General features: G+C 38.6%; 2 protein-coding genes across 10 annotated transcripts in view; one reads left to right on the forward strand and one right to left on the reverse strand.

The window, feature by feature from the left end:
• Positions 1–7,852, forward strand: part of pdss1 (prenyl (decaprenyl) diphosphate synthase, subunit 1) — a 40,820-nt gene extending 32,968 nt beyond the window's left edge. For both annotated transcript variants that reach the window (XM_073054700.1, XM_073054701.1), the window contains 2 exons: positions 3,921–4,001; positions 7,294–7,852. In XM_073054700.1, the coding sequence (XP_072910801.1) occupies positions 3,921–4,001; positions 7,294–7,434 (222 nt within the window). In that variant the 3' untranslated portion in view covers positions 7,435–7,852. The remainder of the gene's footprint in view (positions 1–3,920; positions 4,002–7,293) is intronic.
• The window catches only part of abi1a (abl-interactor 1a), a 77,403-nt gene continuing 58,000 nt past the window's right edge, over positions 7,460–26,862 (reverse strand). For 2 of the 8 annotated variants that reach the window (XM_073054691.1, XM_073054692.1), the window contains 6 exons: positions 23,830–23,930; positions 22,066–22,140; positions 20,397–20,573; positions 15,997–16,083; positions 14,393–14,578; positions 7,460–9,112 (listed from right to left, as the gene is read on the reverse strand). In XM_073054691.1, the coding sequence (XP_072910792.1) occupies positions 8,937–9,112; positions 14,393–14,578; positions 15,997–16,083; positions 20,397–20,573; positions 22,066–22,140; positions 23,830–23,930 (802 nt within the window). In that variant the 3' untranslated portion in view covers positions 7,460–8,936. The remainder of the gene's footprint in view (positions 9,113–14,392; positions 14,579–15,996; positions 16,084–20,396; positions 20,574–22,065; positions 22,141–23,829; positions 23,931–26,862) is intronic. The other 6 variants (XM_073054695.1, XM_073054693.1, XM_073054697.1 and 3 more) reach the window with 4 other exon arrangements.

Genomic DNA, 26,862 nt, shown 5'->3' on the forward strand with positions numbered 1-26,862 from the left:
GAGAGCTGGCAGCTGAATTTCTCAAAAGTTCGAGTTTCCAGAAAACTAGATTTGTTTCAAATTATTTATTATTTTTTTAAAAAGTACAGTTATGCAGTTAGCCATTACATCAGGTTGAATTAAATCAGAATTGAAATGTTTTGTTGCATCAGTCATTGGTACAGTTGAGTACCTAGCATACCATCGCAAAATAACGTCAGCTGCTATTTAAAACTAGTTTAAAGTATGAGTGACAAGTAACCACCAAGGGAAATGAAAACTGATGACATTTTTAAACTTGCAACCCACAAGATTTTTGAATGCTGCAGTGCATAATAGTAACAGAATCAAAAGGACAAGTGGCAGTATGTAGTCTCCTACAGTATGTAGGTGTCACCTCTTGATATCATTGCATGCTCAGTCAAAAGAATAATTGATGGGGACTTTCTTGGTGAGTGAATTATTATTGAACTCGTTGTCATTACAAAATCCATTATCCTTACCATGCACTATAACTCAACAAAGGATGGGAAAAGATGTCTGCTTAGAGCCTGAGGCTGCTGCAGAATATGCAAATCATTCATTATTTGAGTTGATCCTATATGCAAGCACAATTGAATGTATTAAGTGTGGATCTGTTTTATTTGATTTTAAAAAGTAAGCAACTGAGCCACAGTGAAAAGACACTTCAGCAAACATTCACATGTATTATAGTAATTATTTTAGTTTTTAGTCTTTTTAAGATAGTGCTTTTCTTTTAGACTACAGTTTTGACATGCATGTCCAACTCTTGCCATCCCAAGTTACGAAGGCAGCATTTGTAGTAGAATCTGCAACTGCTTCATCAGCCTCAGTGCTGGTTTAGTTTTTGTTATGCTGAAGAATAATGAAAATAGAAAAACCTGGAAATCTGAAATGGAAAATACTGGATGTAAGGCAGCATCTGTGAAAGAGAACCAGTTAGTGTTTCGGGTCTAACACATCAGAACTGGGAAGAAAACAAGTTGCACAAGAGGTGGGGGAGGTGTGAATAGGAGTAAAGCTTTAAAAAGGCAAGGTCAGAGTTGTGATAAACTGAAGCCATTGGGTGTTTATCAAAGTGCATATGTCGCCATATTCAACCGTGAGATTAATTTTCTTGTGGGCATACTCAGCAAATCTATAGAATAGTAATTATAACAAGATGAAAGAAAAAATAACCATAACAATCAATGAAAGACTGTCCAACTAAGCCATTGAACCAGAGTGCAGAAGATAAACTGCAAATATAAATAAATAGCAATAAATAATGGGAACTTGAGATAGTCCTTGAAGTGAGATCATTGGTTGTAGGAAAATTTCAATGCTAGAGCAAGTGAGTATAGTTAACCCCTTTTATTCAAGAGCCTGATGGTTGAGGGGTAGCAACTGTTCCTGAACTTGGTGGTGAGAGTCCTGAAGCTCTTGTATCTTCCACCTGATGGCAGCAGCGAGAAGAGAGCAGGCCTGGGTGGTGGGGATCTCCAGATGCTGCTTTCCTGACACTGTTTCATGTAGATGTGCTCAATGGTCGGGAGGCTTTACCCATGATATACTGGGCTGAATTACTAAACTTTGTAGGATTTTCTATCCAAAACCTTTGGCGTTCCCATACCAGGCCGTGATGCAAAATCAGAATCAGGTTTATTATCTCTGGCATGTGATGTGAAATTTGTTAACTATGCATCCAGTCAATATACTCTTCACTACACATCTATAGAAGTTTGTCAAAGCTTAGACATGCCAAACCTCCACAAGCTCCGAAGGAAGTAGAGGTATTGCTGTGCTTTCTTTGTAATTGCACTAATGTGCTGGATCCAGGACAAATCCTCCAAAGTAAAAACCCCTAGGAATTTAAAGTTGCTAATCCTCTCTACCTCTGATCCTCTGAGGCCTGACTCGTGGACCTCTGGCTTCCTTCTAAAGTTTATAATCAGTTCCATGATCTTGTTGACATTGAGTGAGAGGTGGTTGTGACAGCATTCATCCAAATCTTCAATCTCCCTCCTGTTTGTTGATTCATCACCACCTTTGATTCGGTCCGCAATAGTGGTGTCATCAGCAAAATAGGGCATTGGAACTGTGCTTAGCCATACAGTCCTAAGTGTAAAGGAGAACGGGCAGCAACGCACACAGCCCTGTGGCACACCTCTGCTGATGGAGATCGTGGAGTAGATGTTGCTAATCCAAACTGACTGGGGTCTACAAGGGGGTCTATGATCCAATTGCACAAGGAAGTATTGAGGCCAAGGCTTACCGAGTGCTTTTGAGGGGGATGATGGCATTGAATGCTGAGCTGTAGGTTGATAAAGAGCATCCTGATGTATGCATCTTTGTTGTCCAGATGTTCTACGATTGAGTGAAGAGCCAATGAGATGGCATCTTCTGTGGACCTGTTGCTCCAGTAGGTAAATTGGAGTGGATCCAAGTCGCCTCTCAGGCGAGAGCTGAATGTTTCATCACTGATCTCTCAAAGCACTTATTCACTGTGGATGTAAGTGCAACTGGGCGATAGTCATTGAAGCAGGTCACTCTTCTAGGGCACTGGTATAATTGAATCCTATATGTAGCAGGTGGGTACCACACACTACTGAAGCAAGAGTTTGAAGATTTCAGTGAACACACCTGCCCGATGGTCAGCGTACTTCTCTAGTACATAGCCAGGTACACCAGCCAGTTCAGATGCTTTACATCAATTCACCCTCCTGAAGACAGCCTGTACATCAGCTTCGGGGGACTGGGATCACAGGATCATCGGGGGTTATGGGGGGTTTGCAATGGTTTCTCCATGTTCTGACAGTCAAAGCGAGCATTGAAGGAAGGCACTGAGCTCATTTGGAAGCAAAGTCCTGCTGTCTTCCATGTCACTTGATTTAACTGTAGGTGGTGTTAGCATTCAAGCCCCGCCACAGCTGCTGAGCACTGTGACGGCTTTTTGGAGATCATACGTGCACTAGTAGCTTTCTTGGTCTCTGGACTTGAATGCTTCTGATGTGGCCCTCAGCAGATTTTGGATCCCATGGTTTATCCAGGGGGGAAGCCCCGAATTATTTAGTGGGGACACTCATCTACAGTTGTTTTAAAGTGTTACAACCACGGAGTATTTATTCAGATCTGTAGATGACTGCTTGAACACAAGCCAGTCCACTGTCTCAAAGCCACCCCATAATCATTCCTGACTCCCACAACCACCTCTTTGTTTTCCTAATTGGTGGAGCCTTGCTTTCTAGGCTCTGCTTGTATGCAAGGAGGAGGACAACCTAGTGATCCGATTTACCAAAATATGGTCTGACCAAGGGACGGGTAGGCACTCCTCATCTTAGTATAATTGGGACTTCTGGTGCTACAAGTTATAAGCAGGTGATAATTGAGCAGGCTTTTCTTCAAATAAGCCAGGTTGAAATCTACAACTGTGATTTGAAATGCATTGGAGATGGCATCATACAGTGTCACGAGCACTTGATTATAATCCTCAGCCAGGATTACATCTGAGAAATTGAGGTAAATAGAATGGACAGCATTTGTTGGGTGTGTCAAGTTGGGGGAAGCACGAGTATGACAGAACCACCCATGTCAGAGCACCAGCAAAAAGCTGAGGTGGTTAGAATGTAAAAGAACACCTAAGAACTTTGAAATGCCCAGCAAGATGGGACATAATAGATGGAAGGCCTGTAGCAGAACTCCCCATTTTTGACAAAGGTACCTGAAATTGTATGATTCAATGCAGAGTTTACAAGGTCACAACAAGCAGGGAAATGGCAGAGTGAACATCAATCTTTATCAACAGAGCTGGAGCAAGCACAGATATGATATAACTGAAGATTGATTAATGCAGAATATTTTTTACACCTTAATTTTGGGTATTAGCAAGATTAAAAATATCTAAGTGTTTAAACATAGTATTTAAATATTTGTCCTTTAAGTTTCCAGAATTGCAGGCTTTGATAATGAGACGCTTCAGTTCAGATGGGGATGTAGATCTGGCTTGGGAATATGTACAACAGGTAAGTAAGCATTTATACAAAAACTTTACTCCAGTGCAGCACAGCTAACGAGAAGGGGGGGGGGGGGGGGGGGGAGAGAGAGGTTTTTCCTCATCAGCAGTGAGATTGCAAGGAAGCAAGATACTGTATGAGTAACTTTGGTATGGAATCTGCATGGGGATTGCTTAAATATGCAAATGCAATATTTTAACCAGATGTCCTGTGGCAAGTTGGACTACGTGCATTGGTTTCAGTGGAGAAGTATAGGCACAAAACTACATTTTTAACAGTTTAACAATCCATCATAATGGCAATTAGAATATTTAGTACATAAAACCTAACTATATAGACATACAAAATTGCCTTTGAGTTGCAGTTCCTGTGCAATAAGGATACTGTTCATGAAGGTATTGTATACAATTGAAATTCGCCTTGCAAGTGGTTTAGTTAGGACCAAACTTAGTGAAAAGATCTGCTTAAAAATACTTCATTGACAGTTATAGTCCCATTTGGTTTCCCTCCAGATCCACTGATCAATAAACGTAGATTTGGGGTAAAGGATCTGTAAAACAGTTACGATGCAAGGCTGTTGAATTGTTTCTATACAGATGTGTTAAGTTGAATGTGTTACTGCTTTGATCTCCAGCAGCTGCAGTATCGCTTTTAAAGTGTTAGGTTGATAGTCCTTGATGGTTTATTCTAATGACTACGTAGAACTTCCAAACTAACACAATCTCAGCACATCCTAGGATGTGGTTAACAACTGTACTCCAAGTCACCAGGGACATTAACACAGACACACAAGTCTCGTTAAGGGAATAGCCTAGAAATCAGTAGGTTGAGAAGGATAAATCTGTAGAATAATTTAAAATAATGTAGAGGTCAGTGGCAAGAATCCAGTAATATCCAAAGCAGCTGGAGATCAGGGAGAGGCAATGAGAATCAGGTTTTAAAATCAAGGTATTCCTTAATTGGAAATGTGAACAGTAATAGTTCAAGTTAAAAATGGATATTAGAGGTTAGATTCCACAAGTTAACTAAGGATGACTGGTCACAAGTTTATTTAAAGAGCAAGTTTGATGATCTGAAAAAGGCAAAGGGAAAAGTTAAAAAGCTTGCAGTAATAATTGATTTTAAAAAAAGCTCTAAAAGTAATCTGGGAAATTATAGGCTGGTAAGTTTGACGTCAATAGTAGGTAAATTATTGGAAGGAGTACGAAGGGATAGGATCTACAAATATTTGGATAGACAGGGACTTATTAGGGAGAGTCAGCACGACTTTGTGCATGGTATGTCATGTTTAACAAATCTATTGAGTTTTTTTTGAGAAGGTTACAAGGAAAGTGGATGAAGGGAAGGCAGTGGATGTTGTCTACATGAACTTCAGTAAGGCCTTTGATAAGGTCCCGCATGGGAGGTTAGTTAGGAAGATTCACTCACTAGGTATACATGATGAGGTGGTAAATTGGATTAGACATTGGCTCAATGGGAGAAGTCAGAGAGTGGTGGTGGAGGATTGCTTCTGAGTGGAGGCCTGTGACTAGGTGTGCCACAGGGATCAGTGCTGGGTCCATTGTTATTTTTCATCTATATCAATGATCTAGATGATAATGTGGTAAATTGGGTCAGCAAATTTGCTGATGACACAAAGATTGGAGGTGTAGTGGACAGTGAGGAAGGTTTTCAAAGCTTGCAGAGGGATCTGGACCAGCTGGAAAAATGGCAGATGGAGTTTAATGCAGACAAGTGTGAGGTATTGCACTTTGGAAGGAAAAACCAAAGAGGCACATACAAGATAAATGGTAGGGCACTGAAGAGTGTAGTAGAACAGAGGGATCTAGGAATACAGATATAAAATTCCCTAAAAGTGTCACAGGTAGATAAAATAGTAGAGAGCTTTTGGTACATTGGCCTTTATAAATCAAAGTATTGAGTATAATTATTGGAATATTATGGTGAGGTTGTATAAGGCATTGGTGAGGCTGAATTTGGAGTATTGTGTACAGTTTTGGTCACCAAATTACAGGAAGGATATTAAAAAGGTTGAAAAAGTGCAGAGAAGGTTTACAAGGATGTTGCCCTGACTTGAGAAACTGAGTTAGAGAAAGGTGAATAGATTAGGACTTTATTCCCTGCAGCGTAGAAGAATGAGGGGGAATATAAAATTATGATGGGTATAGATAGAGTGAATACAAGCAGGCTTTTTCCACTGAGGCTAGGGGAGAAAAAAAACAGGACATGGGTTAGGGGTGAAGGGGGAAAAGTTTAAAGGGAACACGGGGGGGGGGGGGGGGGCTTCTTCACACAGAGTGGTGGGAGTGTGGAATGCCAGATGAAATGGTAAATGTGGGCTCACTTCTAATATTTAAGAAAAACCTGGCAGGTACATGGATGAGAGGTGTATAGACTGATATGGTCCAGGTGCAAGTCAGTGGGACTAGGCAGAAAAATGGTTTGGCACAGCCAAGAAGGGCCAAAAGGCCTGTTTCTATGATGTAACATTCTATGGTTCTATAACAGGTGTGCTTAAATTGACATGACTTTGGTCAGTTCAAAGTTGATGTGTAAAGAACAACTTTGTCTGTAGCAGATACTTATGACAGTGAATGGAAATTGATAAATTCCCAGGACTGGATGCAATATACCTTAGGTTACTACAGCAAGTGAGGGACGAGATTGCTGCACCTTCGGCAATGATCTTTCTGTTCTCACCGTCTCATGGTAGTACCAGATGATTCAAAAGCATGTCTTATAAAAATAGGATGAGCAAGCTAAGGTTTTTCTCTTTGGAGCAGAGGATGATGAGAAGTGACTTTATATAGGAGAACATGGTAAGAGCTATAGATCAAGCGGATAGCCAGAGACTTTACTAGGGTGGAAATAGCTAATATGAGGATGCCTAATTTTATGATTAGAGGAACATAAGGAGAAGTCAAAGGTAATCTTGTATTTACAGTGCTGGGTGTGTGGAATGCCATGCGAAGGGTGGGAGTAAAGCTAGATACATTAGGGACATTTAAATTTAGATAGGCACATAGATGATAGATGGGCTATGATGGGAGTGTGGGGGGTTAGATTGATCTTGGGCTAGGTTAAAAAGGTCGGCACATTGTGAGCTAAAGGGTTTGTACTGTGCTGTAATGTTCTAATTCAAACTAAGGATGAAGAGACTTAAGTTGGCTTTGGGCAGTAAGGACAGGTGGATAAGGGATGGGAATGTTAACACTGGTTACTGAACAAATTTTCTTTCATACAAGATCAAATGTTTGTTATTAAGTAGCTAAAACCACCAATTCATCTTCCTTTCATGTAGAGTGATGGTGTTCGACAAACTTGCTACCTCGCACAACAATACTGTCAAGAAGCTATCCGACAGATCTCCATGTTGTATCCTTCACCAGAAAGGGATGCTTTGATTCGACTTACAGATATTGTATTAACTCGGCACAAATGAGTGAGAGAGATCTCTGCACCACTTGTGGCAGCTATTAAGAGTGCAACTAAATTATCAAAAATTCCAAGTTGAGAGCCAAGACAGCAAGAAGTTTGTTTACATTTTTGACCATGTACATAGCCTTTGTGGAGAATGTTGTTGGTCTGTGTTTTTGAACTCCAATGGCCTTTGAACACTGTACAATTCAATATTAATTAGCTGTCCATGCAAAGCAAGTTTTTTATACTGAATGATTTATTATATAAAAGACTGTACATACAATTTTAACAGGTTATATACAAATTAAAAGAATGTTTTAAAGATGAAATTGAAGTTGATAAAACATCATAAGGCAGAAGTTAATAAGAAAGCCTCAGCATTACAATGTATGGCCTCAACACTGTGCCCTTTCAAAGCAAATAAATTTAGCTGTAATTTTGTTTGTACATTTTTTTTTTATTAAATCAGGCTCAAGCACTTTAGAAAATTAGAAAAATGTAGTACAAGAAATTTTAGAATGCCTCAAAAACTGGCACTGGATTAGCACCTGTCCTATTCTCTTTAGGTACAGGTCAAGATATGACAGTTCTGATCTGTATCAATTTGATTACAATAATTATGCACAACAGATTCTTGGTTTCTTATTAGCTTCACCATTTGAAGCATTACTTTCAAAGAACAAACACTAACTACCAGAGGAACACAACTGAACACTGATTATGGAATTGGAGCCTTTCAGGACAGAAGATTCAAATATTTACTAAGGAATTTAGTAATACCCTTGAATAAGTAATATTTTGCTGGAAAACAATCGTTCAAGCCTGAGCCACCAGGTGTCAGAAACTGTTCTTAAAAATTGTACAGTAGAATTGCCTGTTTCCACGTTAGAACCAAGCTAATAATTTCTTCACAGGAATACTATTCTAGAGGTTAGTAAATTATTCAATAAAATTAATCAGGACTATATAAACCCAATGATCCAGACAATTTCCACTGTACAATAAATCAACAAACCTGACTGCACTTTGGTTCACTTTGTGACTACAGATGATTTTTCCCATTAAGTACATTTTATCAATACAAAATGTTTTACCTGTTAAGTACAAATTACTAATGTACTGTTTAGAAGACACCCAAGCTTTATCCACAACTGGTTATAGACTTGTGACAGTTCATGAGATTACAATTTGAGTGCTCACAGAAATGAAAATTACAACATATTGGAAGCATTTCAGGTTAAAAAATGAATTGGCTACAATACATAAATTTGTTTACTTTTATGCATGCTATCAACAAGCACTAGTTGTAATTTAGGAATGACCTGAAGTCTCATGGAACTTTAACTAGCACTTACATCTTCACTTAGTGCCAGTCTTGTTGTATTTCAGTCTACTCACGTCAGTATCATGCTGAACTCAAAAGTAATGGCATCCTTGAAAAGACTTCAATATATCCTCCCCAATTAACCCATAACCCCATATGCTTAGGCTTGCCTCTGAATAAAGGAAAGATGCAGGTTTTCATCAATCTGCATAGTGCATGATAGGCTCCACATAATTTCCAGGAAACAAACCAGTAATTCCATTGATGACACCTTCATACCAGCCATCATCATTCTTCTTTATAACATAAATGATTGAACCCTCCATGAAGGACAACTCATCATCTTTATCCTTTGAGTAGTCATATATTGCCACAACTGTTTAAGACAAAAGAAGATGTTATGAAACAACAGAACCACAAAGCCCAATAACAATCTTAAAAGAAATAAATTTGAAAGCTACTGTCATTTCAAGTGCATTAAAAATACAAACAGCAAAATACTTACCTCCATTCACCTTAAAATTATACCCACTCAGTATTAGCCACTTCTGCTGGAAGTGAAAGCTTCTAGCAATCTATCCATGTATCTTATCTTTTACACCCATCAAGTCACCTCATCCTCCTAAAACGTTCTCTAATCCAGACAAAATCCTGTTAAATCTCCTCTGCACCCTCTCTAAAGTTTCCCCATCTTTCCTATGAGGCAACCAGAATGGAACACAAATCATCCAAATCAAAGTTGTATAGAGCTACAACCTACTGAAGGCCAAGACATCATACACCTTCACTACCCTATAAATTTGTGTGGCAACTTTGAGGGATTTAGGGGCCATAAGATGTCTCTGTTCCTCCAAACTGATTAAGAATCCATTAACTCTATATTCTGCCTTCAGGGTTGTTATCATGGGTGACTTTAACTTCCCTAATATTGATTAGCACCTGATTAGTTCCAAGGGTTTGGATGGGGCAGAGTTTGTTAAGTGTGTCCAGGATGGATTCCTGTCACAGTATGTTGACAGGCTGACTAGGGGGAATGCCATACTAGATCTAGTATTAGGTAACGAATCGGGTCAGGTCACAGATCTCTCAGTGGGTGAGCATCCGGGGGGCAGTGACCACCGCTCCCTGGCCTTTAGCATTATCATGGAAAAGGATAGAATCAGAGAGGACAGGAAAATTTTTAATTGGGGAAGGGCAAATTATGAGGCTATAAGGCTAGAACTTGCGGGTGTGAATTGGGATGATGTTTTTGCAGGGAAATGTACTATGGACATGTGGTCGATGTTTAGGGATCTCTTGCAGGATGTTAGGGATAAATTTGTCCTGGTGAGGAAGATAAAGAATGGTAGGGTGAAGGAACCATGGGTGACAAGTGAGGTCAAAAATCTAGGCAGGTGGAAGGAGACAGTATACATGAGGTTTAGGAAGCAAGGATCAGATGGGTCGATTGAAGAATATAGGGTAGCAAGAAAGGAGCTTAAGAAGGGGCTGAGGAGCAAGAAGGGCATGAGAAGGCCTTGGTGAGTAGGGTAAATGAAAACCTGAAGGCATTCTACAATTATGTGAAGAACAAAAGGATGACAGGAGTGAAGGTAGGACCAATTAGAAATAAAGGTGGGAAAACATGCCTGGTGGCTGTGGAAGTGAGCGAGGTCCTCAATGAATACTTCTCCAGTATTCACCAATGAGAGGGAACTTGAGGACAATATGAGTGAGGTTGATGTTCTGGAGCATGTTGATATTAAGGGAGAGGAGGTGTTGGAGTTGTTAAAATACATTAGGATGGATAAGTCCCCGGGGCCTGACAGAATATTCCCCAGACTGCTCCACGAGGCGAGGGAAGAGATTGCTGAGCCTCTGGCTGGGATCTTTATGTCCTTGTTGTCCATGGGAATGGTACCGGAGGATTGGAGGGAGGCGAATATTGTCCCCTTGTTCAAAAAAAGGTAGTAGGGATAGTCCGGGTAATTATAGAGCAGTGAGCCTTACATCTGTGGTGGGAAAGCTGTTGGAAAAGATTCTTAAGAGATAGGATCTATGGGCATTTAGAGAATCATGGTCTGATCAGGGACAGTCAGTATTGCTTTGTGAAGGGCAGATCGTGTCTACCAAGCCTGATAGAGTTCTTTGAGGAGGTGACTAGTCATATAATACGAGGGATGTGATCTACATGGATTTTAGTAAGGCATTTGACAAGGTTCCACATGGTAGGCTTATTCAGAAAGTCAGAAGGCATGGGATCCAGGGAAGTTTGGCCAGGTGGATTCAGAATTGGCTTGCCTGCAGAAGGCACAGGGTCGTCGTGGAGGGAGTACATTCAGATTGGAGGGTTGTGACTAGTGGTGTCCCACAAGGATCTGTTCTGGAACCCCTACTTTTCGTGATTTTTATTAATGACGATGTGGGGGTAGAAAGTTGGGTTGGCAAGTTTGCAGATGACACAAAGGTTGGTGGTGTTGTAGATAGTATAGAGGATTGTCAAAGATTGCAGAGAGACATTGATAGGATGCAGAAGTGGGCTGAGAAGTGGCAGATGGAGTTCAACCGCGAAGTGTGAGGTAGTACACTTTGGAAGGACAAACTCCAAGGCAGAGTACAAAGTAAATGGCAGGACACTTGGTAGTGTGAAGGAGCAGAGGGATCTTGGGGTACATGTCCACAGATCCCTGACAGTTGCCTCACAGGTAAATAGGGTAGTTAAGAAAGCTTATGGAATGTTAGCTTTCATAAGTTGAGGGATAGGGTTTAAGAGTTGTGATGTAATGATGCAGCTGTATAAAACTCTAGTTAGGCCACACTTAGAGTACTGTGTCCATTTCTGGTTGCCTCACTATAGGAAGGATGTGGAAACATTGGAAAGGGTACAGAGGAGATTTACCAGGATGCTGCCTGGTTTAGAGAGTATGCATTATGATCAGAGATTAAGGGAGCTAAGGCTTTACTCTTTGGAGAGGAGGAGGATGACAGGAGACATGATAGAGGTGTACAAGATATTAAGAGGAATCGACAGAATGGACAGCCAGCGCCTCTTCCCCAGGCACCACTGCTGAGTAAAAGAGGACATCGCTTTAAGGGAAGTTCAAGGGGGATATTAGAGGAAGGTTTTTTATTCAGAGAGTGGTTGGTGCGTGGAATGCACTGCCTGGGTCAGTGGTGGAGGTAGATACACTAGTGAAGTTTAAGAGATTACTAGACAAGTATATGGAGGAATTTAAGATGGGGGGGGTTATATGGGAGGCAGAGTTTGAGGGTCGGCACAACATTGTGGGCGGATGGGCCTGTAATGTGCTGTACTATTCTATGTTCTATGTAAATTCAACCTTAAAGTTAATCACTTCACATTTCTCCAGACTGAACTCCATCCACCTCTTCTCACTCTCAGCAGTTGTCTACACTATCCACTCCAACCTTCATGTGATCTGCAAGCTTACTAAACCACCCTTGCATTTACTCATCCAAGTCATTTATAAAAAAGGACACTGCTGGTCACTGACCTTCAAGCAGAAAACAGGCCACTTACTACAACCCCTCTGCCTTCTATGGGCAAGCCAATCCTGAATCCAAACAGCCAGTTCCCCTGGATCCATGCTTGCTGATTTTCCAAATGAGCTACCATGGGGAGCCTTACTGAAATCCATATACACCACATCCACTGCTCTACCTTCAATGTGCTTAGTCACATCCTCAAAAAGATGAATCAGGCTCATGAGGCAGGACCTACTCTTCACAAAACTATGTTGAATTAGAAATGCTTCTCCAAATACCTATAAATCCTGTTAAGAATTTTCTCCAATAATTTGCCTACCACTGAAATAAGACTCGCTGGTCTACGATTCCCAGAGTTATGCATACTCCCTTTCCTGAAAACAGAAATAACATCTGCCAGCCTCCAATCATCTAGTACTACTATGGCCAGTGAGGAACCAAAAATCATTGCCGAGGGTACAGCAACCTTCCCATGGTAACCTGGGGCATGTACTATCTGGGCCCAGAGACTTGTCTGAACCTAATGTTTTTCAAAGGTCCCAGCTCATCCTCTTTTTTAAATGAGGACATAGTCTCATAAATCAACCTACTTTACACTGTCTTCAAAAACATTGAGGTCCCCATTGCTGATGATTCCTGGAATATTCATGGAAAGATCTCCCCCATCTTGCAATGGCACATTTCCTCTTCTATCTGTGATTGTTTCTACCATCACTCTAGTCATTCTGTTCTTCACACATGTATAAAACATCTTGGGATAATCCTTAAATCTTGCTCACCAAGGCCTTCTCATGCCCCCTTTTAGCTTTCCTAAGTCCATTCTTAAAATCCTACCTGCTAACTCTTTAGAGCCCCGTCTGATACTTACTTACTAACCCTTAAAAATTCTTTTCCTCTTGACTAAATGCCCTACATCTCTCGTCAACCATAGTGTCTTCCCCTGCCATTCTTACCCTGCCTCAATTGGACAAACCTAACAAGAACCACACGTGACTGTTCCCTAAACAACCTCTACATTTCTCTTATGCACTTCCATAAAAACATCCATTCCCAATTTATGCTCCCAAGTGCCTGTCTAATATGTATACCATATACAACCTTAAGATTTATCTTAAAGCAGCCACAAAACAAACACAATTGAACCAATTTTTAAAAAGACCGTCAAACACCCAAAATGCTTTAAATATAGTGTAAAAAAATTAAAACACAAACATTCAGAACTGAAGTTCACAAAAGTGAGTCTGCGGCTACAAAGCCAGTCATCATTGCAGCTGATCCAGGAGCCCACTGGTTGCAGACCACAGCCTGAGTTCAACGCAGAGACAAGGTGAACCTTGAGGAACAGCAAGCTGAACACCAGTCTATCCCTCTCCTCTGGCCCCAACACCCTGACCTTTTCAATCTGGCCCGGTGCTTACATCAATCAAATCTCAGGTTATTCCTCACTCTCGCACCCAAGGCACAATTTTTTAAAAATCCAGTGCAGTCACATTTCTATATATTCTACTTATCAACCTATTCTGTTAACAATTGTCCCTCCGCATTCTCTAATTTTATATTGTCATAATTTAATAGCAAAATGTAACTATCACCCATTAAAAAAGCAACAAAATTCCAGCTATATCTCACCATGTCAATTAACACCTTAATTTTTTACTATTATTACTATCAGACCAAATCAAATAAAGCAGTGTGTATTCACATTTTTTTGGTGTGTTCAAAATTGGAAGTTACTTCATTTAAGACAAATGGTTTTTAAAAAAGTAAATTTACTGCTACAGAAGTATTTTGCCTCAAATTTAAAGCTTTTGGTAGAGAACATTTCATCTAAGCTCATTCCTGTAACAAGAGTTTGACAAAGCACAATGAAGTCCAACTCCTGCAAGACATTTTAAAGCACATCTCTAATTTATTTGTAATCCTAAGTATGCCCTCGATCATTAGAAGTGATTAATAAAATAACATTTCACAATCATAATCTATCCTATCAACAATAAAAGCTCTAGATGTCAAGGACGCACAGCAGCTCTAAAGGGAAAATGACCCGTGCATTGCTACAAATGAACTTTTCTTCATTACTACCTGGAATTTAAAGTTTTGATTAAAATTTGAGATTCTGCTTCAATATAGTTCATTGATGCACTTCCCGTACGTCCTCAAAATCACTTGCCTTTTTCAATATAAGTCTTTGGTGCCCATTGAGGGTCCGAATCAGCATATGGGTCATTGTATTGCACGACTGCTGCCTCTTCATCCTCATAGTCCACAGGGGGTGGGGGAGGTGGAGGTGGGGATTCATCAAACATTGGTAAATCATCCGGTGGGGGAGGTGGTGGGGGAGTTGGACTATCGGCAACTGTAGCAATGTGAAAATTTAGAGATACAATCAGATACAGTACTTCAACATTTTACTCTGCAATAAAAACACATTTCCAAGCATTTTGTATTTCAGGCTTTACCAAACATGCAAAGAATATCACATCAGTTAGTCATAATCATTTAAGTTCTACATAAAGATTTTTAATGCAAGCTGTCTCAGTCAAGATGCAATTCCAAACAATTTTCAAAAGTTCATAATTCAATGCCTATTATTTTAGTTGTTTGAAGATTGATTCAATTATACTAAATTTGTTGCGATTAATAAACATATGCTCAATTTAGTTTAAATCCTTTGAATCTAGGATTTAATAAGACTGAATTGTGAAATTGTTTACAGATAATATTAAAATTATTCAGCATCTGGACAAAGACCAATTTAGATCATTTAAAGCAGTATGTGATTCTGAAAGAATTATTCTACAAATTGAAATATTTAATGCATTTCTTTTTGTTACAAGGAAATGCATCATAAACTTAATTCTTTAGATTTTGTGACACATGGAGGCTCCCAATTTTTTTCAGAAATCCTTAGGTCCATTTGGAAAGATAGTTGGAAATCTATCAGAAGTATGATATAAAAACACTACAGGATGAGGAATTTTAAAGCAAATGTAGCAGTTCAAGTAACTGCTCTATATATTTACATAGAATTCAGTACAAGGAGGAAATGCTCAGCTTACCATTTATACGAAATTCAAGAATCAATATATGCAATTATCGTCCACAGATGGCAACTTTGTATTTCTAGATTTTAAATATTGACACTGACAATACTCAGCACATCTTTTAGCAGATAAAATCTAAAGTATTCTTTGCACTAATGCAAAACTATACAGCAAGATGAACAGGAGAGAGTTTATTAATTCTCAGTTCTAATACATGCTTCCACTAAAAGTCTTAATTAGATGTACAATACACAGAACAATATATCTGAAAACCAAGTTCTGTTGAGTTAATCAAACAAAGTTCCTCATTAGAATTTCATTCTATCACCTAAAAGTTTGCCCGAATCAACCAGGGAACATTATTTAAATTATTTGCAATGTATACAAAAATTTTAGCCTGAAACAAAATCTGCACAAGTTTAAGCTATAGTTTGAAAAATCCAATTAAGATTTCAGCAGCAAATTTAATATTTACAGGCCTGATGCAAAATAGGCTGGCAAACCCAAAATATACACCAGTTGGTATACTAAAATATTAATAGGAACTGAATATTGCACATCAAGAAATAAAGTCAGTGTATGCAACTGAAAATGTAAAGGATCAGCAAACAGCTGGTGAAGTGTTCTAAGTGGAAAGTAGCAGTGAAATTTCCAGAACTTGTGAATATGCTAATCATGCAATCTTCTTAGATGAAAAAATGGATGCATCTACTCAAGCCTTTCAACTTACTGTTTTCTTGCACCCTGGCCACGAAGCCTGTGAGAGGTATCTGTGGAGTCAGTTGAGGCATAGGGGGAGGGGGTGGAGCTAGGGATGCTGGCAAGAACAAAGGCCACATTGGAACAACATGAAGGGCAGAAGAAAAAGGCAAACAAAAAGCTGTCAACCACATTGACTCAGAACATACAATTACTTAATGGGCAGTGCAACCTCATTTCTCCAAATATAAAAATAAATTTACTTGGGGATAGCTTTAGGAATTGTACTGATTGGAGGATTTTTAAAACACTTTAAGTACAATTGGAAATGCATTCATTTAATTTCTACACAAGTCTAAATTAAAAGCCAAACATTTGTGAACAAGGTGCCACTGCAGTAATACTTTATAATGAGGTTCCACTGCATCACATATTTTAGATGACGGAAAAAAAAAGGAAAACTACATTTGCCAAGACAAAGTTTTTGAAAAATTGATGGTTACAACATTAACAATTACAAAGAGCTACCTAACTGAAGCTACAGTTATACAGATGTTCATGAATTTATTAATTTTATATACAGCCTTCTAATTACAGTGTTTTAGCACTGGACAGAAAACTATCTGAGGATTTGCTTCAGCAAGCTTCTGTCTGTTACTGGAAGGAAGGATGTCCCAATGCTTTCAGAAGCTAGAGGAAACCCTGCACAAAGAAAATGCAGCTTGTGACTAGTATGCCAACAGTATCAGTTCAGTCTCTCAGCAAAGAGAAAGTAATGTGATTTAAATTGCTAAGAAATGGAGTAGATCATATAAAATAAAAAGTGGTTCACAAAATTATTCTGTTCTCTTTTCTGCAAAGTGAATATGCTTTTCCAAGGGGCTAACATCTATAATACAGAACACAGACTGGGTTCAAAATAAAATTCAGGTAAACCAAAAAGTGAATTTAGGCTGCATTCAAATGGTCAAAGGAAAAGTTCTGAATGTCCACCAGGAGGAATGAAGCATCAAGTCACAATTATAACAAAAGTGGAAGGACCAGGCCATGAAAAACAGTGCCACAGCTGCAATGAACAGAAGAGTTCAGAAAGTGATTTTACAAAGCCAAAAAGAATAATTTCTTTTGAAAAGATAATTTCAATCTCAAAAAAAATTCCAAGATTATTGCTCCTTTAACCAGTTTAAGCACTGGATTAGTTCCTTAATTAGGGCAACAATTGTGTGTCTTTATTTTAGTTTTAGGAAAATGTAGCAGAATTACTTTTACCAGTTGTCTTTAAAAAAAAATCAGCATCAGGTTTACCTGCAGCCAACTTTACCTGCTGCATAAAGAAATGTGAGATATAGTCATTTTTTAACACGTGAACTGAAATTTGTAACTACAGGTACTATCTGAACTGAGAGGTTTCCCCCCCCCCCCCCATAGGTGTCTTCATTTTGAAAAAGCTCAGTAAATACAGCTAAGGAATATCCTAACAGTCTGACAGCACCTAAACAGCTGGAAAAAAAGGGATCTTTGTAGACATCAGCAATCAGCTGAAGTTTTGCAGCAAATTCCACTTCACATCATCCATCCATTTAGAACAGGATGCAACTGATGAATGGTCACAGATCTACCTTTCAGCTTTACCATATTGGGGAAAAAAGGGGAAATGTGACCAAGAGAAGCTCGAGACATTCAGGAAGGAAAACTTGGCAAACCACAAGATTGTGCAAAGGTGAAAATAGCAGTTTTCTAGCTGAATCTATAGAAAGACATAAACTCATGAGTCTAACAATTATTTAAAAAAATAATAGGGAAATAGACCAGAGACATACTTACCCAAATTTCTCAAAGTAAAGCCATTTATAAAAACATTCACAAATAGGAGCAGAGATAAAATGGGACAAAGACAACATTCAGGGAGAAAAAGAGCCGAGGTAGCAACATAATATGTGGGAGCAACACCAGATCAGGAAATGATAGCCCTTGCTGTTCAAGTGGGTTTACCTCAACTCTGGGTCCCTATTGAGGTCAATATATGCTGCAGCTCATTTTCTACAAACAACTGCCTTTGTCAAAAGAAAAATTCTTTATCCGGAAACCATAGCAGCAAAGAATTTCTTCTTCAAGGATAGCTGCGTAAACATTCAATTCTAGCTAAGCAATTTCTCAGCTGTTGTGAAGCTGGGTCATGAGCTCTTTCTTTCCCCAAAGAAATAGGACTCTTCCTCAAAACCTGCAAGTTCCAAATTTCAAACAGAAATAATTTGGTACACTGAGGACTGCCCATTGTTCATAACTGTGGCTGTGGTTTCAGAGTCTCTGTTGTACATTTTAATTAATAGCTTGAATGCTCTCACCATTAGAGTTCCCAAATAAAGTAACCCTTTATATAAAATTCAGCATCTACAAAATGATACCAACAACTTCTCTGAAGACACTAATGTTCCAGAATGTGACAAATCGCCACTAGCCTAACACCTTCTAAAGGCACAAAACTGAACTTTAAACTTTTCCTGCCCATTCATTCCAACTCCCATGAGTTCCCTGTGCTTTTGCTAAATGAGTCTACTGGATACACAATAACACAATTTTGAGGTTATTTGTATTTTGAGTACTGCCTCACACTATTCAAAAAACCCTTAGTAAGATGAAGAATCCAAGACTGCAGATAGCTCCCGCTTTAATTGATCTACATCTGGTAGCTATACCTTCCACACTTGAGCCTGTAAATTTTATAGAATCTTGTTGCAGCATCTTAACCTGAATTATTGTCAGTCTTTCTTCATTCACCCTCTCCAACAGCCACCGGGTTCCTCCAGCAATTTGTTTTTGTCTATTCATTTAACAGTACACTCCAAACATGTCTCCATCACTATCTTGTTCTTTAAAACACTCCTAAAACTCTGCTTTAATCACTCAAGTTGTTCACTGTGAAACTTGATAATGTCAAAAAAAACCTGTCTGCCCTCATACAATATTGCTTCAACCATCCAAAATGATTTGAGCCAAACCAGAAGTTCCAGTTCATTTAACCACATCTGTCTTCAAGTATACTTATGCACTGAAAATAAAAACGTAACAACTCATATTTGTATTTTTAGCATAGCCTCAAAAAAAAAATTACCCTATCTAAGCAAGTTGGAAGGCTGAAAAAAGTGGAATGGTATGAAAGTTTTTCATATTTCCAAATGTCCTATTTCACACCTGCCATGAGGTCTGAACCAAGATTGTTTAATGACTCCAAGTTAAACCACCTGAAAGGCCAAAGTGTTAACTAGATCTTTTAATATTTTCTGGATACTGCCTTTATTGTGTGATGATTAAAAGAATACCTTTCAAACTGTTGCAGTTGCAAATCCACCTATTAAACCTAATGATGGAAAGGTACTCCTATACTGATCTAGCCAAAAGATTACACATGCCTTAAATGTTTAAGAAGCTGGGCTGTCATTGATAAGATGTCTGTTCTCTCTTGAGAGTTATCACATCCCCTGTCACTCAACTATCAAATTACCTGCACATCTTGCAAAACCATGCACAAATCAGGTATCAAACATTAAAATGTATCCTTCAAAAGAAGAAAAGTTGTCTACATATTATTTTGAGGATGGGGTTGTTGCAACACTAGTTTGCAGATTATGTTGAGTACTTAATCTTATCTACCTCCTATATAGACCATTTTAATTCCCTATTTTACTTCTCATATGGAAGCCCACATGAAATAGACACAAACATCAAGACATCAACCATACATGCTAAACTGCAATTTTCTGCTCAGTCAAAACAATCACTGACTTGAAAACAAATTCCAGTCAACTCTGATCAGTGATCTTAACTATATTTATTTTTGGAAGTTCAAAAGAAAGCAACCTAAGACATACTGAAATTCATGAAACTGCTTTACAAGATTTCTGAAGTAAAATCAAAAATGATTTTAAAAAAACACTCAGTCAGCATCTGTGGAAAAAGAAACAGCCTGCGGCAATCTGAAACGTTGCCTCTTTCTACAGTTGCTCCCTGACCTGCTGAGTTTCCAGTATCTTCACTTCTTTGGAAGCCTATTCCAATTACTTGCCACCCTGTGTGTCAAAAACCTACCCCTCATATCCCTTTTAAATCTTACCCCCTCACCTTAAACCTATGCCCTCTAACTTCAGACTCCTCCAACTTGGGAAGATGCCATTCACCGTGTACAGTCTCCCTTCATTTAATTTACCAAAACACTTCATACTTATCCAAGTTAAATGCCATCTACCATTCCTTTGTCCACTTTGTTACTGTACCATTTATAGAAATGAATGAGTAACACTGTCAGAATTTGACCCTGGAAGATTATCAAAGGGACAGTAAAATGGCATATATTCAATGAGACTTCACGTCCCAATTACCTCAATATGCAATACTGATATATATTTGAAAGCAGAATTAAAGCATAAGTCTTACTTGAATTTTGAGCATAAAGGGGGCCACCATTAACATGAGGCTGCACAGAAAACTGAGATGTCACTGAAGGATTTCGCCTGAAGCCCCCTGAAGAAGCCGTGGAGGTTGTGGAATTATGCCGAGAGATCTGCCTGGTCATGGTACTGTACTGGGAACCAGGAGCCGAACCAGGGCCAGCTGAATGTGTTAAGAAAAGCAAGAGCAGAGGAAAGGGAAAAAAAGGCATTATTCCATAATTCCCAACAGACTTGATTAGTGGAAGGAAACACAAACCCTCAAACCAGCCACAGTAGGAAGAAAGAGTCAATACAATGCAAGATCTAAAATTCCAGCCTGTTCCATTAAAAGCAATTTATACAACTTTGCCAACAAGGAAAAGCACCACTTGTTGTTACCACTCCTGTTCATCTTACCACTGTGTAAAATTTGGCACTGATTATATGCACTTTATCCACCATACTAGACTTCCAAATGAAGCATCTTATTTCCTGTTGAAACTGGATGTAGACACAGAGAGACTCAAAGAAAAATACAAATTTTGACCAGCACTCAGTTATAAAACAATACAATAGCAATGAGCTAGTTAAGACTTTTTAAAACAAATTTAATAATTTGATTATTTCAATATCAAAATTACTTAGAAGTGATTTATCTTTAATAAAAGGCCCAAAGGCGATTTGATCCATGTTGGTGTCATGACCAGGTTTGACAAAAATTACTAGACTCATCCCCTTCGCTAACCTATACTGTATTCTACTTACTTTCCCTTCCCACCATCTAGTGGTATGACAAATAACTCTAAAGAGAAAATGGGATGGCTAGCCCAAGTATTTTTTTTTTTTAAAAAAGAGCCTAATCTTTGGCTGGTGAGGGGAAGTGATAAAAAGGGCATCTTGGATGGTTTCATTACCTATACCAGAAAGGTTCTAGGTCCAATTACCAGGCAGTTAGGTGAGGACTGTACCAGTGGGTCCTACACAGTTACTGGCAAGGGCAAATGTAATATTAGTAAAACGAAAATAAAAATTGGTACACAAGCATTGTACAGGTCCAGATTGGCTCAGGTTCCAAATATGGCCCACCTAAAAGATTGCCAATCCTCAAAGGACCTATCAATAAATACTTAAAGCAGCAACAGTGGAACTATTCTTCAGCAAGTAGTGTACACTACTGATCCAAATGGAAGATTCTAAAAGGGACAGACAGGCTAGCTTCTATAACTAAAGCCATGGTTTTGGTACCCCAGGATTAATTGTTTAAAACTTGAGATAGGAAATAACTTTTCATTCCAAATTACAAGTGTTTCATATTCAAACACTGTGGATGCTCAGTTGTTGAATCGGGGATAGAGAGATCTTTAGAACTAAGGGCATCAACACAAAAGGATGTCATATTCTAAAAAGAAACTGATAAAGAGAACAGGTCTTTGAGTTAACATTTCAGACGTTTAAATATTCCAGCAATGAGTTACTGGAATTCTTTCCTTAAAGACAACAACATGGATTAAAAGGACTTTAGCCTGTAAGCATTTGATTATCACCCAACACCTTTGCACTAAGTTTTAGTATTTGTTATCCATTGCAAATCAACACCATTAACCACATCCATTGAGCCAGCTGTGAATAAAAGGAGATATGAGTGAATAAATCCATGCCAGAGTCAGTCTCACCTACGAAATCGCCCACAGGCAGTGGAGGGGGTGGTGGTGGCAGGGAAGGGGACCCAGCAGGAATAGAATATGGTGCTAAAAGAAAATACATTGTGATTATAACAGATCTAATATACTTGTATATGGAATACAAATAAAGACCTGTGCTGCTGGCAGCTAAAATGATCAGTTAACCCAAGACAACTGCAAGCACCCACTTGTGCTTGTGGTTTAATTTTAGGTCAAGGGATTTGACAAGATTGATGACCTATCATTTAAAAAAAAACTTTCCTTCCAGTAAAGAGTTCACAATGAAACAAATTTACTTCCAGCAAAATAGTTCAAAATTTAAATCCTTGCTTATCATTGAATTCATTTGGGGGGGGGGGGGGAAATAGCTGTTATACTCAAGTTTTGCTTCCAGAAAATGCTACTTCAGTTTCACTTTAATTAGACTCAGCAATAATGAAACATATATATGAGTGTATCTTTTGGATAAAAGGTTCACTCACCACTATGTATAACAGTGCATACTTGACTAGATTGCAAACACACATTGATACATTTCTTCCCAGCCATTCCAAAAAAGTCTATATTACATGAAATATATATTTTTTAATCTCCCTTACAATAACCAGCAACAATATCTCCCCCTCAAACATGAAATTTTAGATTCACATTACAGCTAGCACTGCACTTTACAGGAAATGTCTGTTGGATCTACCCAAACATCTGGAATGAAGCATTGCTGCATGTTAAAATCACTGATCAGTTGCCTTTCAAAGCAATAGATTAAAATTAAGTTTGAAAATTTAACCATTTACTTTTAACTTGATTTAATTCTTAAAAGTTAAATGTATTAAAGTCTATTCTCCCTGGGATTTAACTTTTTCATAAGTATTAAGCTACTTAGCAGTCCATAAGTGGCATTAGGTTAATATTTAAGAACAAAGTGCATTTTTGCACATTTACAATGTCTCAAGGAGCAGTTGGTGTAAAAGTAGATGCAATGTACAGAGAGACTGAGAGAGGATAAACAGTGGATAAGGCATAAATGCAGTCAGCTGGATTGGTTGAAATGTGTTTAAATAAAGTATTAAAAACAAGGGTGAAGAACTTAAAAGAATGGATCAGTACACCGAATTACGATGTTGTGGCCATTACAGACACTACATGAGAGAGAAAAAAAGGCTGCTTGATGCTCTGGGTTTAGATGTTTCAAAAGCAAGAGGTGGGGAAGTAGCATTGCTAATCAAGAACAGCGTCACAGCTGCAGAAAGGGACGACATCGTGGAGAGATTGTCTACTGAGTCATTATGGGTAGAATTCAGAATTAGGAAAGGGGCATTTGTCCAGGAAGGGAATGTTCTACAGCCCCTTCAATAGTCACCGGGACACTGAGCAGTAGATAAATAGGCAGAGTTTAGAAAGGTACAAAGGATTGTTATCATGGGAGATCTCAACCTCCCTAAAACAGATTGGCACCTCCTAGTACAAAATGCCAAAATCTGTTAGGCATGTCCAGGAGAGCCCATCCTGTGCTGCCCTGTATACAATGCTCATTGTTCAAAATCAAATGTCAACTCTAATTGCTTTGAACTGATAACTGCATTTGCATCTCTTCTGACAATTATTAAGTCTCAACTCAAAGTAGAAATTGAACACATACCAGAATATCCATCTCCAGCTTTAAGTTAAAATGAGCAAAGGAATTACATCCCAAATATATCAAATTTTAAAAGCATCATCCATTAACTATTCTATAAAATAAACAAAGCTACAGACCTGGCAAAAGGGTGGGTGGCGAAGGTGTTGGCACTGCAATAGGAATGCCTATACTGCTGCTACCGCTATTTTCTCGGCTTCCACTTCCACCACTGCTGCCACTGAAGAAAAAGAATTAAAACAAATGTAATTTTGTCTTGCGCCTACCTCAAAAATAACAGCCTGTAGAGATCAGATTCAATAAAGACTGCAAAGGGCCAGCTGTAAACTGACTTGCACACCTTGATACAACCAGAGGCATATTTTATGTTGTCCCTTCACAAATAAACAAAGTCACTTTCAGTATGAGCAACAGGAATTCTAGCTGTTTCAATTCTCCAATTAAAACAATTTCAGGACCACTTAGCACTCTTTCCTACCTGTCTCAGATGAGTAAACTCGGTACACAAGATTGAACTGGATTGCTTCCTAGCATATGCAGTTTGAGAGGTGCTCCAAATATTCAGGGGCAGCATGATCATAGGAGTTAGACTTTAAATACAAAGATGTAAATACGTTCAAAATCTGTGGCAGCAGTCTTCAGATTGCAATTTGTTACAATCACAAACTAGTCATATACCCCCTCAACCTCCATGAATCATTGGGAACAGTAGTTTAAGAAATTCACAAGCAATAGCATTAATATTTTTCATTTCAATATATCACAACTGTCAATTGTGATGAAAATTCAAGTGTTTGAAATCTCTCATGTCTTATGAGGATTATTACTTGCATTCTTGACAATTTGATTAAAAAAAACTGCATATCACCAGTTGGTTATTTCACAAGAATTGTTCAGAAGACTTAACACTTCCCATGTATTTTGGTATTCTCCACTGGAGCCCTGTCCTGGAAAAGCACAATGACAGGTATCATTTGAGTTCCAGCAGATTTGAGGATATTTAGTACCACATACACATCTGCAGCTTCCTTGAACATTATAATACAAACAAAACCATGTAAACATCACATGAGCACCACATTGTTCATAACCAACCCTGGAATTCAACATCAAACTACCTTCTTCCTGTGAAATCTCAAACTATAGCTGCAACATCCCAATCCAACAAACATTAAGGAGCACATGCCCATTTCAAAATCCAAAGAAATCCAATGTCTTGTAATTATTAAATACAGTAGGTTTCAGCCTGCTCCACCATCCAATCATTTCAGTCAGCACCAGTGACACAGCTCAGATATTGCTTGACAGCTCCAGTGACCTGGATTAAACACTGATCTCAAATACTGTGCAGAATTTGCATGGTCTCTGAACTGTATAGTGTCCTCCAGGTCTTCTGGCTTCCTCCCACACCATTAATCCATAAAGGTTGAGGAGGTTAATTGCACTGTAAATTGCCTTTAGTGTGGGGGTGAATTGTAGAATCTGCAGCAGCCAATGGACAGTGGAAGGACAAAATAGGATTAGAACTATAGAACACTCTCAGCCATCCTCACCTCTAGAGGCAATCCCAAATTAATGAGACTATTAGTCTCAAATTGAGACTACATCTAATACAAAATACTCCAAATAATGGAAAATGCTTGAAACCTGAAATAAAAAACAGTAATTGCTGAAAACTATCCAGCACTTGCAGAACTTTAACTGTTTTGCCTGCCTCTTCTTCTCATACAGCATTTCTCTCAAGCAGGAGATTCTTCCAAACATAAGCTTTTCACTGTAGAACTGTGCTCCAAATCTGGGAAAATCTGAGAAAAGTTTCACTGTCTTTGACCTTTGAGATAGTTTGCATAAAAATTGCTATGTTCTGGTTTATTTCAAATTAATTCCATCATGAGCCTCTTAAGTGCACTGCCTTCTTCTTGGTTGAGTGTTTTTTTTTTTAAATTGGCTGAAGTATGCATCCCTAAGCCACATCATTTCATTATAAATATCATTGAGAAAGTATGAACCAGGATTCTAGGAATACCTTTGAAATGAAGTGCAATGTTGCATTTCATGTCTTGTTTTCTCTGATCAATGTTTAATCATCTCTTACCTTTTAAATACAGTCTTATTCTCCCTAGAACATGGCCAATCTCCTCACAGAAAACAAAAATTCTGACATAGTAAAAATAATGAAACAGTAAATACCGAACCATTCCAAAAATCAGACAACACTTGTAGAAAGAGATACTGATTTAATGTCCCAGATCGAACAATTCATCAGAAGATTTTATTAAACATTCTGATGATGGGTCTTCAAATCAAAATGTAAAGCATTTCCACAGATGCTACCGGACCACTACTTTGAGCAATTTCCTTTTTACTTTGATTTCATGATATTACATATACCATCACTCTCACGACTCACTTAACTTCTCAATCTAATTACGTATACACTTAGAGGCCACATTAGGCACACTTGCATATTACTGCAAATATATAATCGGCCAATCATGTGGCAGCAACCCAATGCAAAAAAGCATTCAGATATGGTCAATGGGTCCAGCTGTTCAGACCAAATATCAGAATGGGAAAGAAAAGTAACTTCATCCATGTAATGATTGTTGCTGCCAGGCAGGATGTTTTGACTATCTCAGAAACTGATCTGGGATATCCACAAATAGTCTCTACAGTTTACAGAGAATGGTACAATAAACAAAAAGCATCCAGAGAGCAGCAGGTCTGAAGGCGAAAAAGTGTTGTCAATGATAGAGGTCAGAGGAGAATGGCTAGATTGGTTCTAGCTGACAGGAAGGCGACTAACTCAAATAACCATGTCCCTTCTAATATTTGTATATCTGTACACTTGTAATGCTACTGTGAACACTGTAGTTTCCATTGAGATCAATAAAGTATCAATCTATCTATCACAACAGTCATATGCAGAAGAGCATCTATGAATGCATGACACATTGAGCCATGAAGCAGCAGAAGACCACACTGGGCTCCACTCCTGTCAGCTAAGTACAGGAAACTACATGCAAGCTCACCAAAACTGGACAGTTGATGATTGGAAAAAAAAACACAAATCGCTTGGTTTGATGAATCTACAGACAACAATCCAAGTGCATTATCACCATAATATTTAATTCTGAAGCTTCTATACTCAA

This window comes from Hemitrygon akajei, chromosome 8, assembly GCF_048418815.1.
Source record: "Hemitrygon akajei chromosome 8, sHemAka1.3, whole genome shotgun sequence".
NCBI lineage: Eukaryota > Metazoa > Chordata > Chondrichthyes > Myliobatiformes > Dasyatidae > Hemitrygon > Hemitrygon akajei.